This window comes from Paramisgurnus dabryanus, chromosome 1 (assembly GCF_030506205.2).
Source record: "Paramisgurnus dabryanus chromosome 1, PD_genome_1.1, whole genome shotgun sequence".
Lineage (NCBI taxonomy): Eukaryota > Metazoa > Chordata > Actinopteri > Cypriniformes > Cobitidae > Paramisgurnus > Paramisgurnus dabryanus.
Genome location: NC_133337.1, coordinates 58905746 through 58919310, shown reverse-complemented (window position 1 = coordinate 58919310; position 13565 = coordinate 58905746). Strand labels below are relative to the sequence as shown.

The following is a 13565-nucleotide window of genomic DNA, read 5'->3' as shown; positions in this document are numbered from 1 at the left end:
ATGTAGGCTTATGTTTAATGTACTGCACAACGTTTTTATGACGCGAACCCACAGTGTTCTGCCGGGACTTTAAACTTTTATAAAACTAAAGCGTCTGCTCTCCGCCTCTTTAATTTAGCGAGGGTGTAAAGTTGCGCAAGTTTATTTAATCAATTGCTTTGAAATGAGCATACAAGCATCTGTACTCCCACAGACTGCGCGTCAGTTTAAGCGTGTCCTTTCTCCGCCTCGCGTCATTTCTTCCTCTTGCGTTTTAAACAACTCGCAAGTGGACAAAAGAGACGGATTAAAAACACCAAATGTAAACCGGAATGTGTCTTTCTCGCCCACTTATAATCCAATCGACCAAAGCGCGTCTTAACACCAGGTGTAAAATGTTGTGAAGAAACCGCGTGACTGCCACCACCTGAACTGAGGGACTGACTGAAGTGAAGGGGGGTTGGCTGGTGTCACTACAGTGAGTGACCTGGGTCACCATTAGCAACCAGTAGGGCGCACTCTGCTGGACAAACAAGTACTTACATCTTTCAAAAGCATTTAATGTCTTCTGTAAGGAACGTTCATATCGGCTTCATATCTGCGGCTTATACACCGATACAGATATATCTGCGACAGGCTCATATCGGCCGATAAAATCGGCAAAACGATAAATCGGTCGGGCTCTAGTATGCGGTCGACCAACGTGACTTCCGGAGAACGAACCCGAAAATATGTTCGGGACGTGTCCGGCGGAACTGGCACGAATGGCCACCCTAACTGCAGTTGGTTTGTTTTGATTTAAAACTTCATAACTTAAAAAAATACAGCTAAGTAGCACCATAAAACAAAATAATAACATGATAACATAAGAATAAACATGTTTTGACAAAAATGTTAAAAACAGATTTATCTCGTTTTGCAAAGAAACTCTTCATATAGAACGTATATAATTAAATCATGTGGTCTGATAAATGCACTAAGTAGGCCTATATACACTTGTTCAATTTCTCATTAATGCAATTATCTAATCAACCAATCACATGGCAGTTGCTTCAATACATTTAGGGGTGTGGTCCTGCTCAAGACAATCTCCTGAACTGAATGTCAGAAAAGGAAAAGAAAGGTGATTTAAGCAATTTTGAGCGTGGCACGGTTGTTGGTGCTAGACGGGCCGGTCTAAATATTTCACAATCTGCTCAGTTACTGGGATTTTCATGCACAAATATTTCTAGGGTTTACAAAGAATGGTGTGAAAAGGGAAAAACATCCAGTATTCGGCAGGCCTGTGAGCAAAAATGCCTTGTTGATGCTAGAAGTCAGAGGAGAATGTGCCGACTGATTCAAGCTGTAGAAAAGCAACTTTGACTGAAATAACCACTCGTTCCAACCGAGGTATGCAGCAAAGCATTTTTGAAGCCACAACACGCACAACCTTGAGGCGGATGGGGAACAACAGCAGAAGACCCCACCGGGTCCATCTAAGCTCCACTACAAATAGGAAAAAGAGGCTACAATTTGCACGAGCTCACCAAAATTGGACACTTGAAGACTGGAAAAATGTTGCCTGGTCTGATGAGTCTCAATTTCTGTTGAGACATTCAGATGGTAGAGTCAGAATTTGGTTTAAACAGAATGAGAACATGGATCCATAATGCCTTGTTACCACTTAGCAGGCTGCTGGTAGTGGTGTAATGGTTTGTGGGATGTTTTCTTGGCACACTTTAGGCCCCTTAGTACCAATTAGGCATCATTTAAATGCCACGGCCTACCTGAGCATTGTTTCTGACCATGTCCATCCCTTTATGACCACCATGTACCCGTGTCCTCTGATGGCTACTTCCAACACGATAATGCACCATGTCACAAAGCTCGAATCATTTCAAATTGGTTTCTTGAACATGACAATGAGTTCACAGTACTAAAATGACCCCCACAGTCACCAGATCTCAACCCAATAGAGCATCTTTGGGATGTGGTGGAACGGGAGCTTTGTGCCCTGGATGTGCATCCCACAAATCTCTATCCACTGCAAGATGCTATCCTATCAATATGGGCCAACATTTCTAAAGAATGCTTTTAGCACCTTGTTGAATCAATGCCACATAGAATTAAGGCAGTCCTGAAGACGAAACGGGGTCAAACACAGTATTAGTATGGTGTTCCTAATAATCCTTTAGGTGAGTGTATATCTGGATTTCTTTTTGTGTTTGATTGCCAGATGCAAAAGCAGGGTACGCTGTTGGTTGCAATTTCACTGCTAAAGCGACAGATGCTGCTAAAATTTACACAGACCACCTTTAAATATACATTTATGTATTTGGCAGTGCTTTTATCCAAAGTGTTTAAAGTGTACTTTGTTATGAGCATGTACAATCCCTGCGGATCTAAGTCATGACATTGGCATTGCTAATTGAGTTACAGAAAATTAAATTAAAATGTTTTTAAAAAGTCTGACTGGAAGGACCCGTGCAAAATAAACTGTAATATGTTTTGCTGATGGCATTACTGGAGGACTAAACATGCCCCGTCATTGACACGAGTGTATGAGGCTATTTTCTTGTTTCTTTTTAATATGAGCACTAATGTGGTTGTTTGTATGAAGGTCATTGTTGATTCAGTCGGCCAGTCTGACTGTGGTCTTTTGGGACACAAGTGTGGGTGTCTGCACAAAAACATCTGCTGTTCTTCAGCCGTACCACCTCCACTGCTGACCCATTTCTCTGCGGTTACAAAACACTTTCTGAAGTGGCTTTCGGTCATAAGAAAACAACAGCTCTCTGTTTTAACAAATCTAGCTGCTTGAACATCACTGCAGTGTAGACAGCTCAATCTGTAAACAGCCTTACATGACAGGCAATAGTCATAAGGTCAACACTTCATCTATGCAAGTGGTCAAGGTGTAGATAAAGAATACACTCAACTGAAAGCTCTCCAAACTGAGCAGGTTTAAGTTATTCACCTTAAATGTTTCATCAACAACTTCCTTCCAGGTGCATGGGGTTTGTTAATTCAGCTGTGTTGTCCTGTTGCTAGGTTTTCCCGAATGTGGCAACTTCCCATCATTGCAGATGGGAGACTGCCAAGAACATCTCAAAGTCATGTGCATACGGTAAATAAGAAGGCAGACATGGATTTCTGGAACGCAGGGGCTCTAGGACACAACCAAAAGCTTGTATATCAATGTGTTGAATAAGACATGAGCAAATGAGACAAGCAACGTGTAGCACTGGGATAAAACACTTTCTTCACAGGTCCAAGCTAAACTGTGATGTTCCAACGTTAAAATACTTGCAAAAACAATTATAAGCAGTTGTAGAGCATTGTGTCCGCAGTGCAAAATGTCACACACATCAGTTAGTGAACAGCAAAATCCCAAACAGTATAAGAGAGAAGATAAATCAAGCTGGAGTGCTCCAATTCACTCACTTGTTATCCTAAGCCAGAAAACCAGATCCAGTTTAGTTTGTGTGACCGGGTAAGGTCCAATCTCCCAAGATGGAGTGGCATTTTATCATATTTCAAAATTTCAGGGGCAAAAAATACATTTTTAATTTTACACCCATACAGGAAAAAATATTTTCCTTGCAAAAATGTATGTATAAATTGTATAAAAAAATAACTGTGTAAGTATAAAATATTTTTAAAATTGAAAATTTATTTAAAATATAAAATATAACTATATTTTTGCAATTGAAAATTATTTAATTTTTATTTTCAAATCTGTTGTTTGTAACATACACGTTTTTTTTTTAAAAAGTTTTACTTTCAATGCGACGTAAATCAGTCTCTTTAGAAAACGCGATTATGCAATTGCATGATTTAACGCATAATCAGCCAAGTCCGCATATTTATGTGTGGGCTGCATTTTTTCAAATACGCCGCACTTTCGCAGCATAAATTGCCGATTTCAGTGCGCAATTTTTTTTTAGCAAAAATCACATAATATATCTTAGCAGAAGGTTGAAAAATCACTTAAAAGCTTTCCGTAGTTTTTGCAAGTTCCCGCAATTTCATTGCATAAAATTGTATAAATATCCTGGATATTCCATTTAATTTTTTTAAGAAAGCGTGCTGCATGATCAAGGATTTTTGTCCGCAACAATCACAAAAAAACTGAGTTAAATATAAATGTTTTAAAATATTTTTTTTTGGCCATTTTTGTATGTTTTGAAATATATTTAAAATTATATTTTAAATATCATTTTTTAGCTGTATAGGTAAATTAAAGCAGCTGATAGCATGCAATGCATCAAACCTAAAACATTCAAGCAGTGCCATTAAAATGACATAAAAAAGGTTTCTCTAAGATAAAGTCATTATTTTAAGTGTGATAATCTAAGATTAAACAGATACACAACAATAGCAAATGGTTAACTCTTAGTATAAATAGCATTTATTTTTTTGTCCTTTAGTTTACCAATATTATCAGTGTTAACATTTTAACAAGGGTAATTCACAATCACAGTTAATACCAAAACCTCTGTTACATAAACAGCCAGTGCACCACTGTGTTTGTCCAACAATCAACTGTGGTTAACATTAATACCAAACTGTGAGAAGAAGTCAGAATGGGAATAAATTGTTAATGTAGCAGCATGAGTATCTTTAATCTATCTACTGATAGAATTATCAGTAGTTTAACCATTAAAAAAAAAACAATAACTGTTCCTTAGGTTATGTAATACGTATGAAGATCATCTGCTATAGTTTTTGGATTAAAGACTGAACAACCCAAAACCATATATTCACCAGGAACAGACTCAAAGATAAGAGCTTTAAACCATAAAGCATTTTTGGCCAACAACAGTAAACATAAATATTACAGCATTTCTGTTACAGTGTAAAAGGATAGAAGATGAGTCTAGTTAATGAGTCTCACTATACACAACATGAGTGTCTTAGAAGCAAAAGCTCAGGCGTTGAGTTCCTCTGTTTAGAAAAGTTAATCATTCATTTAAAAAGTTGTTGTTTATTGGTGGTGTGGCATCTGCGAGAGTGCCTGCTGAAGTGTGGTCTCCAAACTCTGCTGAAGAGCATCCAGTCGTAGGTCCAGATGTTCCTTTAACCTTCTCTCCATCTCCTCCATCCTCTTCTCTACAACCTGTTCCAGAATCTTCTCAAATCCTCCACAGCACATGTGACCCTCCCTACATAAAATGAAAATGGACAACCAGTGGATAAATGCAATAATACTAAATACATTAAATAAATACAACAGATTTATTTATTTGTATAATGCATCATCTACAAGAAAAAACAAAAGCCGTTCTTTCAAAAATGGAAGCTCTATGTACCCTAGTACAGGCTACCTAGTATGATACCTCACACACGAATTAGTGATGTTAACAATCCGATCTTCAATTAATTGTCGATAATAATTAAACCAATAAAACTTGATGATGGTCGAAAAAACAAGGTTGTGCATGTGTGTGTAGCGCCTGCACACAACACATACAGCAGAAGAAAAAAAATTAAGCGAGCGCGCAAAAGTTAAACTAGCCATGATCACAACGGTCATCATTTACAAGGATGCTCAATGCAGCACACACCTAGGCTTTTTAACGTCATGAGAGACGAGGCTGGCCGCCAAAGCAGAGCTGCACAAAATGGAATCTGCAGTGGATCTGATTAGTGATGGGAAAACGCTTCGAATGAAGCACCAATATTTCCCTTACTGTTTTGAACCATGATTTGAAGCCTCAAAAGGGGTGTTGAAAACAGCACCATTTTTTAGTTAATAAAACATTTTGCAGTTGTTTCTGGAAGAAGCTCTGTCAATGAAACAATATTATGTGTACAAATAAATCTTAGACAACATGTGTGTGAATATAATAAATGTATTTACTCATTTAAGTGCGACAATAAATTCCAGTATGAGTTAATATTCATACGATTCAATACTGTATTTTACTGAATAATGTTCACATGCACAAGTTCATACACAGTACATATGCAGATGTACATACAACACTATCTATACAGTATTATGTGGGACGAAAATGTTAAAAATGCAAATAACTGTTAAAAACCTCTGGGGATCGAACGTTCTGACACGCAAAGCGAAGCGCGCACGTGACTGAGCAGAAAGTGAAGCTTCATTTATCATTGGTCACGTGATTTCACCATTAACAACACAAGCTTCAAAGTGAGGCTCCTTTTGGCACACCCACTTTTGCTCAACACAAGCTCTGCAGCCTCGGTTCAAATGTAACATAACTAGATCTGATCGGGTCTGATACAGAAAATGCAAATACTGCTAACCTACTGAAAGCAAAGACCTTTCTAGGGAAGCCTGCAAGCTTAGCATAAAAACACTGCTAAGGCTTCTATACACAGGGAAGTAGACCAGAGGCCATTTTTCAAATGTTAAAAACTGATTAAAATAAAATCTTAAATTCTGGCAAGAAAATGTAAAATGTAAACTGTAACCGACTGTTGTAACACTCTGAACGCCCGCAACAGACGTCACTGATGATCATTATTGACCGGCTGTGGCACTGCACGCTAGCCAAGTTGACTGTTGGGTGTTTTCTAATGGTAGAATACCGAAGGTTGCTATCTCCATAATTATGGTAACTCTTTCCCCACCATTGATGAGTTATCTCTTATCTCTAACAAAATTCCTTTACAAAAATGCAATTTTTTTCAGCTTTTTTGAAGAAAAATACCCTTATTTAAGTTTATAAGCAGAGAAAAAAAATATAGATAGCATAAAAAAATTTTTCCCCATTTTGTTTGTTTGTTTGAAAGCAGAGAGTCTGTCCTTTCATTTGATATATTTATGTTTATATATTTTTAGAAAATATATTTTTCACAGAAAAATAAGGCCAACAACAGCACTACATTGTATCATTTAATATGTAGTGTTTTGTTAAGTTCAAATTCAAAGTTTGCTGTCATGAATTTTCTTTGGAGAGGGTGCAAAAGGGATGCACCCTGCACAACGGCATTAGGTCATGAACCCCCACCCAATTTCATAAAGCTTATCTTGGATTGATGTATGGACACTTTCACTTTTAATTTCACTGAAATAATTATTGGTTTAACTTTCAGTGCACATTTTTCAACCAACTGTCAACAATTCCTTAAAAATATCTAAAACATCACACACAGTTATTATGACAAAGTGGTGACTACTGTACAACCACACAGTTTGCTCAAAAGCGTGGTTCACGCTTACCGTTCCCCATTCCTCTTCGGAGATGTGGCTTCCTCCAGGCGAAGCTGTGTGACCTGGCCGCAGACGCTCTGAAGCATCGGCAGCAGCTCTGGGTTGATCGGGCCGGTCGACATGACACTTGGGATCTGATTTTGACTTTTGGTGGACAGTGGCTGCTCGGGGCCAGTCGGTGGAGTACTGGAAACTCCGCCTCCTTGTGACAGACAGCTCAAAACTCCTCCTCCCATAAGAAGAGGAATGAATCCACTCAGCATGTCCGATTTATTCTGAACACAAACAAACATGATCATTGTTCATTTGCCAAGCGCATAGTCTCATTACACTCCAAAACACAGTTACAAATAATACAGCTACACATGCATCTGATAAGTTTTCTTGTAAAGTAGCATTTTTTATCAGACTCTTAACGGATTCTGCGAACAAAACAGTATTTCTGAATGACTTGGATTAAGCGAAATTTGAAGTTGAAATTATTTGATGAACATATAATAATACGTGCAGAGAGTGATATCACAAATTTTTAATGAATGCTTTTGCATCGGAGTTCCTCAATTATAAAAACGTTAATACCAACATCCATTTAAAAGCTGAAGGAATTGTTTAGCTGCAAAACCACTGCAGATGATCCCACACAAAGAATAAAGATTCAACAGAGTCCTGCGACTTATAGTCAGGTGCGACTTATGTGTCAAAATTAACATGAACCAATATAAAACATTACCGTCTACAGCCACCAGAGGGCGTTATATGCTGCTTCTATAGCCTAACCCCTGAAAAAATTTACTGAAAACAACTGAAACTGTAAACTTAAAGACAACTGAGAAAGACTTAACAAAATCCCCCCAAAAAGAAAATCCTATTCTGCAGATTACAAACTGCAATTAGTAAAAAATGCAGCTGAAAAAAATATTTTCAAAAATGCGACTTATATATGTTTTTATCCTCTTCATGATGCATTTTTTGACTGATGCGACTTATACTCCGGAGCGACTTATAGTCCGAAAAATAGATTAAAATAAATGTAAGAGCTGTCCAAACTGAAAACAACTTGCACAGACATATCTTAAAATACATCAGTGCCCTTTTTTTGCCTCAAAATGCACACAAATAATGTTTTAGACATGTTTGTTAAAACTAGTTATATTTCCTAAGTAAACTAAGGCCTAGTCCTGGCTTAAACTAATCCCTGTCCGGGAAACCACCCCTATAAGTCACTTTGGACAGAAGATGTCTGAACTTTAAACTGTGATTGGAAAACACAATAATGAAAAACGTAACATGGACAAAAAAGTTCTTGAAAAATCACAAAGCTGAAGCTGTTCTGTATGATGGGATGCAGAGAAAAAAACAATATAAGCTATTTTATAAAACTATTTCAAAAAACACCTATGAGACATCCTTGCTCATTTAAAATCACTTTGAAAGACTTGCGTGTTCAACTGTGTGCGAGACAGATGAGTCAAAGGGGCAAATGAAAAATGTCTGGGCCTTTAGGATATTCATTCTTGAATGCTAAGTTTGTGTGAGTAAATTATACCACTAATAAAAGATCAGATTTGTGCTGATTATGTTTTAATAACAGGCTGGATTCAGACCTTCTGCTGGCTCTGCACCAACTCCATAAGGTTTTGAGCCCCTGGTGAAAGGGTGGTGCCCATATCTTGCATCATAGCCTGCACGCGTTGCAGGTCAATGCCTGGGTCCATGGTCAGGCCACCCTGCTTTTCCTTAAGTGTTTCTAGTGCCACACCCACATGGATGATAGTCACAGATGAACGGCCACCAAAAGACAGCAGCTGTGTAGAGACACTTATGGTAAGCCAAAAGAGACAGAGTATGTGTGTTTGTGATGACATAGTGGCATTTATTTTGTGGTTTGCATACCTTCACCTCACATGAAGTAGCAGGGCTTTCTAACACCAGAAAATTGTTGTAGTAAGTCCTCATTTCCTCAGGCCTCAAAGAAAACAGACAGTTAACAATAAGTATTTTAAAATTAGTAGTGCAACATAATGTAAATCTAGCAACAATTTTTTTAGACAGCAAAATCTAATTTATATGAAAAAAAATGAAACATACTAACTAACATATAGAAAATGCCTCACAATTAATAGCAATACAACTAATACCACTAAAGCAATATCAACATTTAAGAATAATTTAAAAGTAATTATTTAGCAGACATGTTTATCCAACGTGATTTACAAATAAGACCGCATATTTACAAGTAGAAACAGAGTTTAAGCTTTGTGAATGCACAAATTTGTTCGTGAAATATGCGTTTGGACATTTTAACCAACAAATCATGAATCAATAAAAACTTTCATACTAAAATTTCTTCTTTATGTTTGCAAAAACATAAGAACAACTTGGATCACACATATGCAAAAATCATGAACAAAGGAAAAAGAACCCTATATATATCCGTGATACATATTTCATATATTTTCTCCTTGTGTATGATTATTGCGTGCGTTTTAAAATAAATTTAAGTATGAAAGTTTTTGTTAAATCATGATTTGTTAGTTAAAACATCCGTACGCATGCTTAGTGAATGAGACCTAATGTTTTTGTGCCCTTGAAGGGCACTTCGGGAAGGGATGCTGCATAAACTCCAGATAAAGAGAAAATTACATTATTTCCATTGTGTATTTTTACATGGCCAAACTATGAGACACAATTGCACAACTCCCTCCATAGTTTACACATCAAGAGCTTTGATCTTCAAAGAGAATAGGGAAGTGTTCACCAACCCTATTCATGAAGATCTACTTTCCTGCAGAGCTCTCATCCAACCCTAATCAAACACACCTCACAATTAACATCAATACAACTAAAACCTGCTAATCAAGCTTTTTGAGGCTATCTGTGTTGAAGCAGGGTTGGAACTAAAGTATGCAGGAGAGTGGATCTCCAGGAACAGGGTTGGTGATCTCTGGAATAGATAATAGACCATACAAAAGCCTTTTCTCAATTCCAAGAATGCAAAGAACAGACTTGTGTTCTCGTGGAGACCGGTCTTGCCAGGCAACAAACTCTGAAGGATGCGAGGACAGAGAACGCATCTTTGGCCTCATCCACACTTATTTGAAAGGTAATAATTAGCTGTTTCACAAAGCAGTTCAGTTCATTCAGTCTGTGTGTGTATAAACAGACCTTGGGCCCTATCATACACCCGGCGCCACAAGTGTTTTTTTTTTTGCTAAGTTTGAGCCTGCACAATTATCATTTTCATGTCCAGCATCAGGTTGTTTAATTAGCAAATGCATTTGCATCCATTTTTGCGCACATGGGCATGCTGGCTTGAAAACGAGGTGTGTTCAGGCGCATTGTTGGCACGTTGCTATTTTGAGGCAACTAAAATAGACTACGCCATTGTCCAACTAAAACCTGGCTATAGTCTAAAGTGCAATATTGTTTTTGTTATTTAAAGGGTGCATTAGTAATATGCGCCTATAAACAGGATGACAACACGGGTTTGCTTATTATACACATGAACGCACATAAGCACAAAGTTTTTAAATATGGAAAATTTAAAGGTAGGGTAACACATTTGATCCTGAAACATTTTTAGTATGCTGGTTAAAAGTCTCCTCACATCCTGATAGCAATCACTGTGCTAAGTTTTTTAAGTGTATTTGTAGAAATTTATGTCATCTGTGAAAGGCGTAGGACCAAAAAATGTTCATAGATTTCTGTCCGAACGGATGTTGCCTTTTTTGTCCCTCATACGTAAGCTTAATTTGAATGCCCACCGCGCAGCTAGTCCACGCAGACACCATACATCATCTGTAAACAGCGAGAATGGCAAACTTTTCTGCTGAATTGACAACCTGCACAGGAGCCACAAAACAACAAACATCTTTTATAACAACAACAGCCTGGATCAGCAAAGAACAAAAACCCAAATTAACATCGGTAACTTTACTGCTTTACCACAAGATGCAAACAGCTGCAGGAGGCAAAAAAATGTTTGTATTGAGATGGATTCAGATATTCTACTTTGATGAAAGATTGTGTTGCTTTATGAAATTTGTGTTCGTTTACGGATTAGCATAACGATATAGTTACTACGTCTACACAAACGAAAGTGTTCTTTAAATAATTCTGATGTAAACCAGTTGTTTATGTTGGTTATTTTGGAAATGTTATTCACTTTGTACTGTAAAGTTTTCTCACTGGTGAATGAGACATGAGATGTGACTGTCTGATCTGTGCGTGTTCATGTGTTTTGAAAGAGGCGTGACTTTGGATGGCGATTTGACTGGAGGGTGGGATCGTGATTTCATTGCTAGGCGGCTACCGTTAGCATTTTTCAAAATGTGAAACCCTACCTTTAAGGATTAAAATGTAAAAGATTATTACAGAGTCTCTTGGTCATAAATAAAGATAGTTTACAGGACTTTAGAAGGTGTGAAGCTGAGATCAGCTGGCAGAAAAGTGCAGATCAGCTAGCCTGGTGAGCAGATTTTTTGCTTTTAAAACGTGTTAATATCTAATATTGCTTTATTTAATGCTACACCCACAGATTTATTGTATATGAAGACTTTGTTTGTCTAGGGTTTTTGTGATTATCTTTTCAGTTAATCTTCTACAACCCGGCCTGTACCACTCAACTTTGGAAAACAACTAGCCACTTTGGATTCTGAGCAAAAAAGATAATGTCAAGGCCTGGCTTTAGTACTTCACCTTAACTGAAAAAGTTTTAAAAATACCCATTACTGAAGGATCTTTGAACTTCCTCCCCACGACAGGTGCCACAGTATTCACCAGAACCGGAATACACTTCAATGGTACGGCCTTCACTGACAACCTGAACACTGCTGATCAATGATGCCGAGTTAGGCAGACACTGTAGTGTGATAACACAAGGCGAGTCTCCTTCAGCTCTCTCCAGACAAATGGCTTTACACCTGTGGAGATATATGTGGAGAGGCACAGTGTATCAAAATAACACCTAACCCCCTTTATGGGTTTGAACCTACATGCATTTAGTTTACCAGCTTAGTTGTTTACCACTTACCGGTCAAATGCATAATCCTCATTCTTGCAGTGATCACGGAGTCTGATATCTTGTGTTGTAGTAAGAATATCGGACAGCTGGTTCTGTGATGTGCACAGCCACGAGCTGTATACTGAGATCAGACCATCTTTGCTGGAGTTCATCCTGATCATTGATCAATTCTCCTCACTTTCAGTATACAACAACATCTGCATGTGTTAAATTGAACAGTTTACTGCAACACAACCAAGATTACAACCATAATATGAACTGAACTCTGAATATTTTACTTGGGTGCCTCCGTATAAAGAGTTTAAAACCCGTTTAAGCTAGCCATGCCTAGTGATGTTACCAGTGACACCGAAGCTCCGAAGCGTGTGTCAAAAAAACGAACCGATTTTCATTGAAGCTTTGTATCATAGCTTGATTCGTTCTGGCAAAATCACGTGACCAATGACGTCCGAAGCTTCGTTTCACACACACCCACGTGACTGCTTCGTTATCTGATTCAAAGGTTTAGAATTGTGCAATGCGCGGCGCGCCCTCATGGGTTGTATTGGAGTATTGCATTACACGGAATCGATTACTAGTGAGTTTGTTTATGAGATATATATATAGTAGTAAAAAGACTTTTCTGCACCACTTAAAACCATGATATAATTTTTAATTGGTTCACACTTTATACTTTTGAGACAAGTTCTATCCTTAATTTGTTATTTTTGTTTGGAGTACCATTCGCATGAAATGGAACATGCTTTGGTCATGTATTTAATATATTGTAACATTTATTTATGAATCTATCCTTAATTTGTCAATCCATTAAGTTTTCCTTTTATAATTAAATTAATACGTTGTTTGGTTGTGGAACATGTTGTGAAACAGCACTTTCACCAGCAGAGGTCCTCATTGAGCTCTGATTTGAAAAGCTTCGAGTAATGAACCTTTTTCCGATACAATTGGGTTGAAAGCTTCACTGCTTCAAGAAAGCTTCACTTCGCCATCACTAGCCATGCCCACAGAAAAATACTGCATTCTTAATTTTCAGTTAAAGTAATAAAAGGACATACCCTCATACTACTATTACTTATTTTTTTCCGATAAGCAATGCATAATATGTCCATTCACATCAACAACACTTGCTAAACCAACTGCGAGCGACTACAGATGCTACAGGACCCAAAGTGACGCCCATTCATAAGCCTGAGTGAAATATCGCACTCACTTCATATTACGCTTCTGAGTGTTGAAAAAAATATGTATTTGTTTTCCTCCTCAGTAAATAAATATAATAAATGATAAAATTGCATAATGACGTCACAAGTCTCATTGTTCCTGGCGTTCTTCTGTAAATAAAATAAGACCGTTAAAACATATAAACAAACTACTTTGATGCTTGGCACTGAT

At 37.6% G+C, this 13565-nt stretch overlaps 1 protein-coding gene across 1 annotated transcript; it reads right to left on the bottom strand.

Moving 5' to 3' along the window:
* Window positions 1–4354: 4354 nt before the first annotated feature.
* c1h10orf88 (chromosome 1 C10orf88 homolog) lies at window positions 4355–13348 on the bottom strand. Its single transcript, XM_065242641.1, has 7 exons — window positions 13229–13348; window positions 12183–12370; window positions 11875–12072; window positions 9044–9116; window positions 8755–8955; window positions 7160–7425; window positions 4355–5126 (listed from the first exon to the last, which is right to left on the bottom strand). Exons 2-7 carry the CDS (start codon window positions 12332–12334, stop codon window positions 4949–4951), a joined length of 1068 nt encoding a protein of 355 aa, XP_065098713.1. The 5' UTR covers window positions 12335–12370; window positions 13229–13348; the 3' UTR covers window positions 4355–4948.
* Between the last annotated feature and the right edge of the window lie 217 nt (window positions 13349–13565).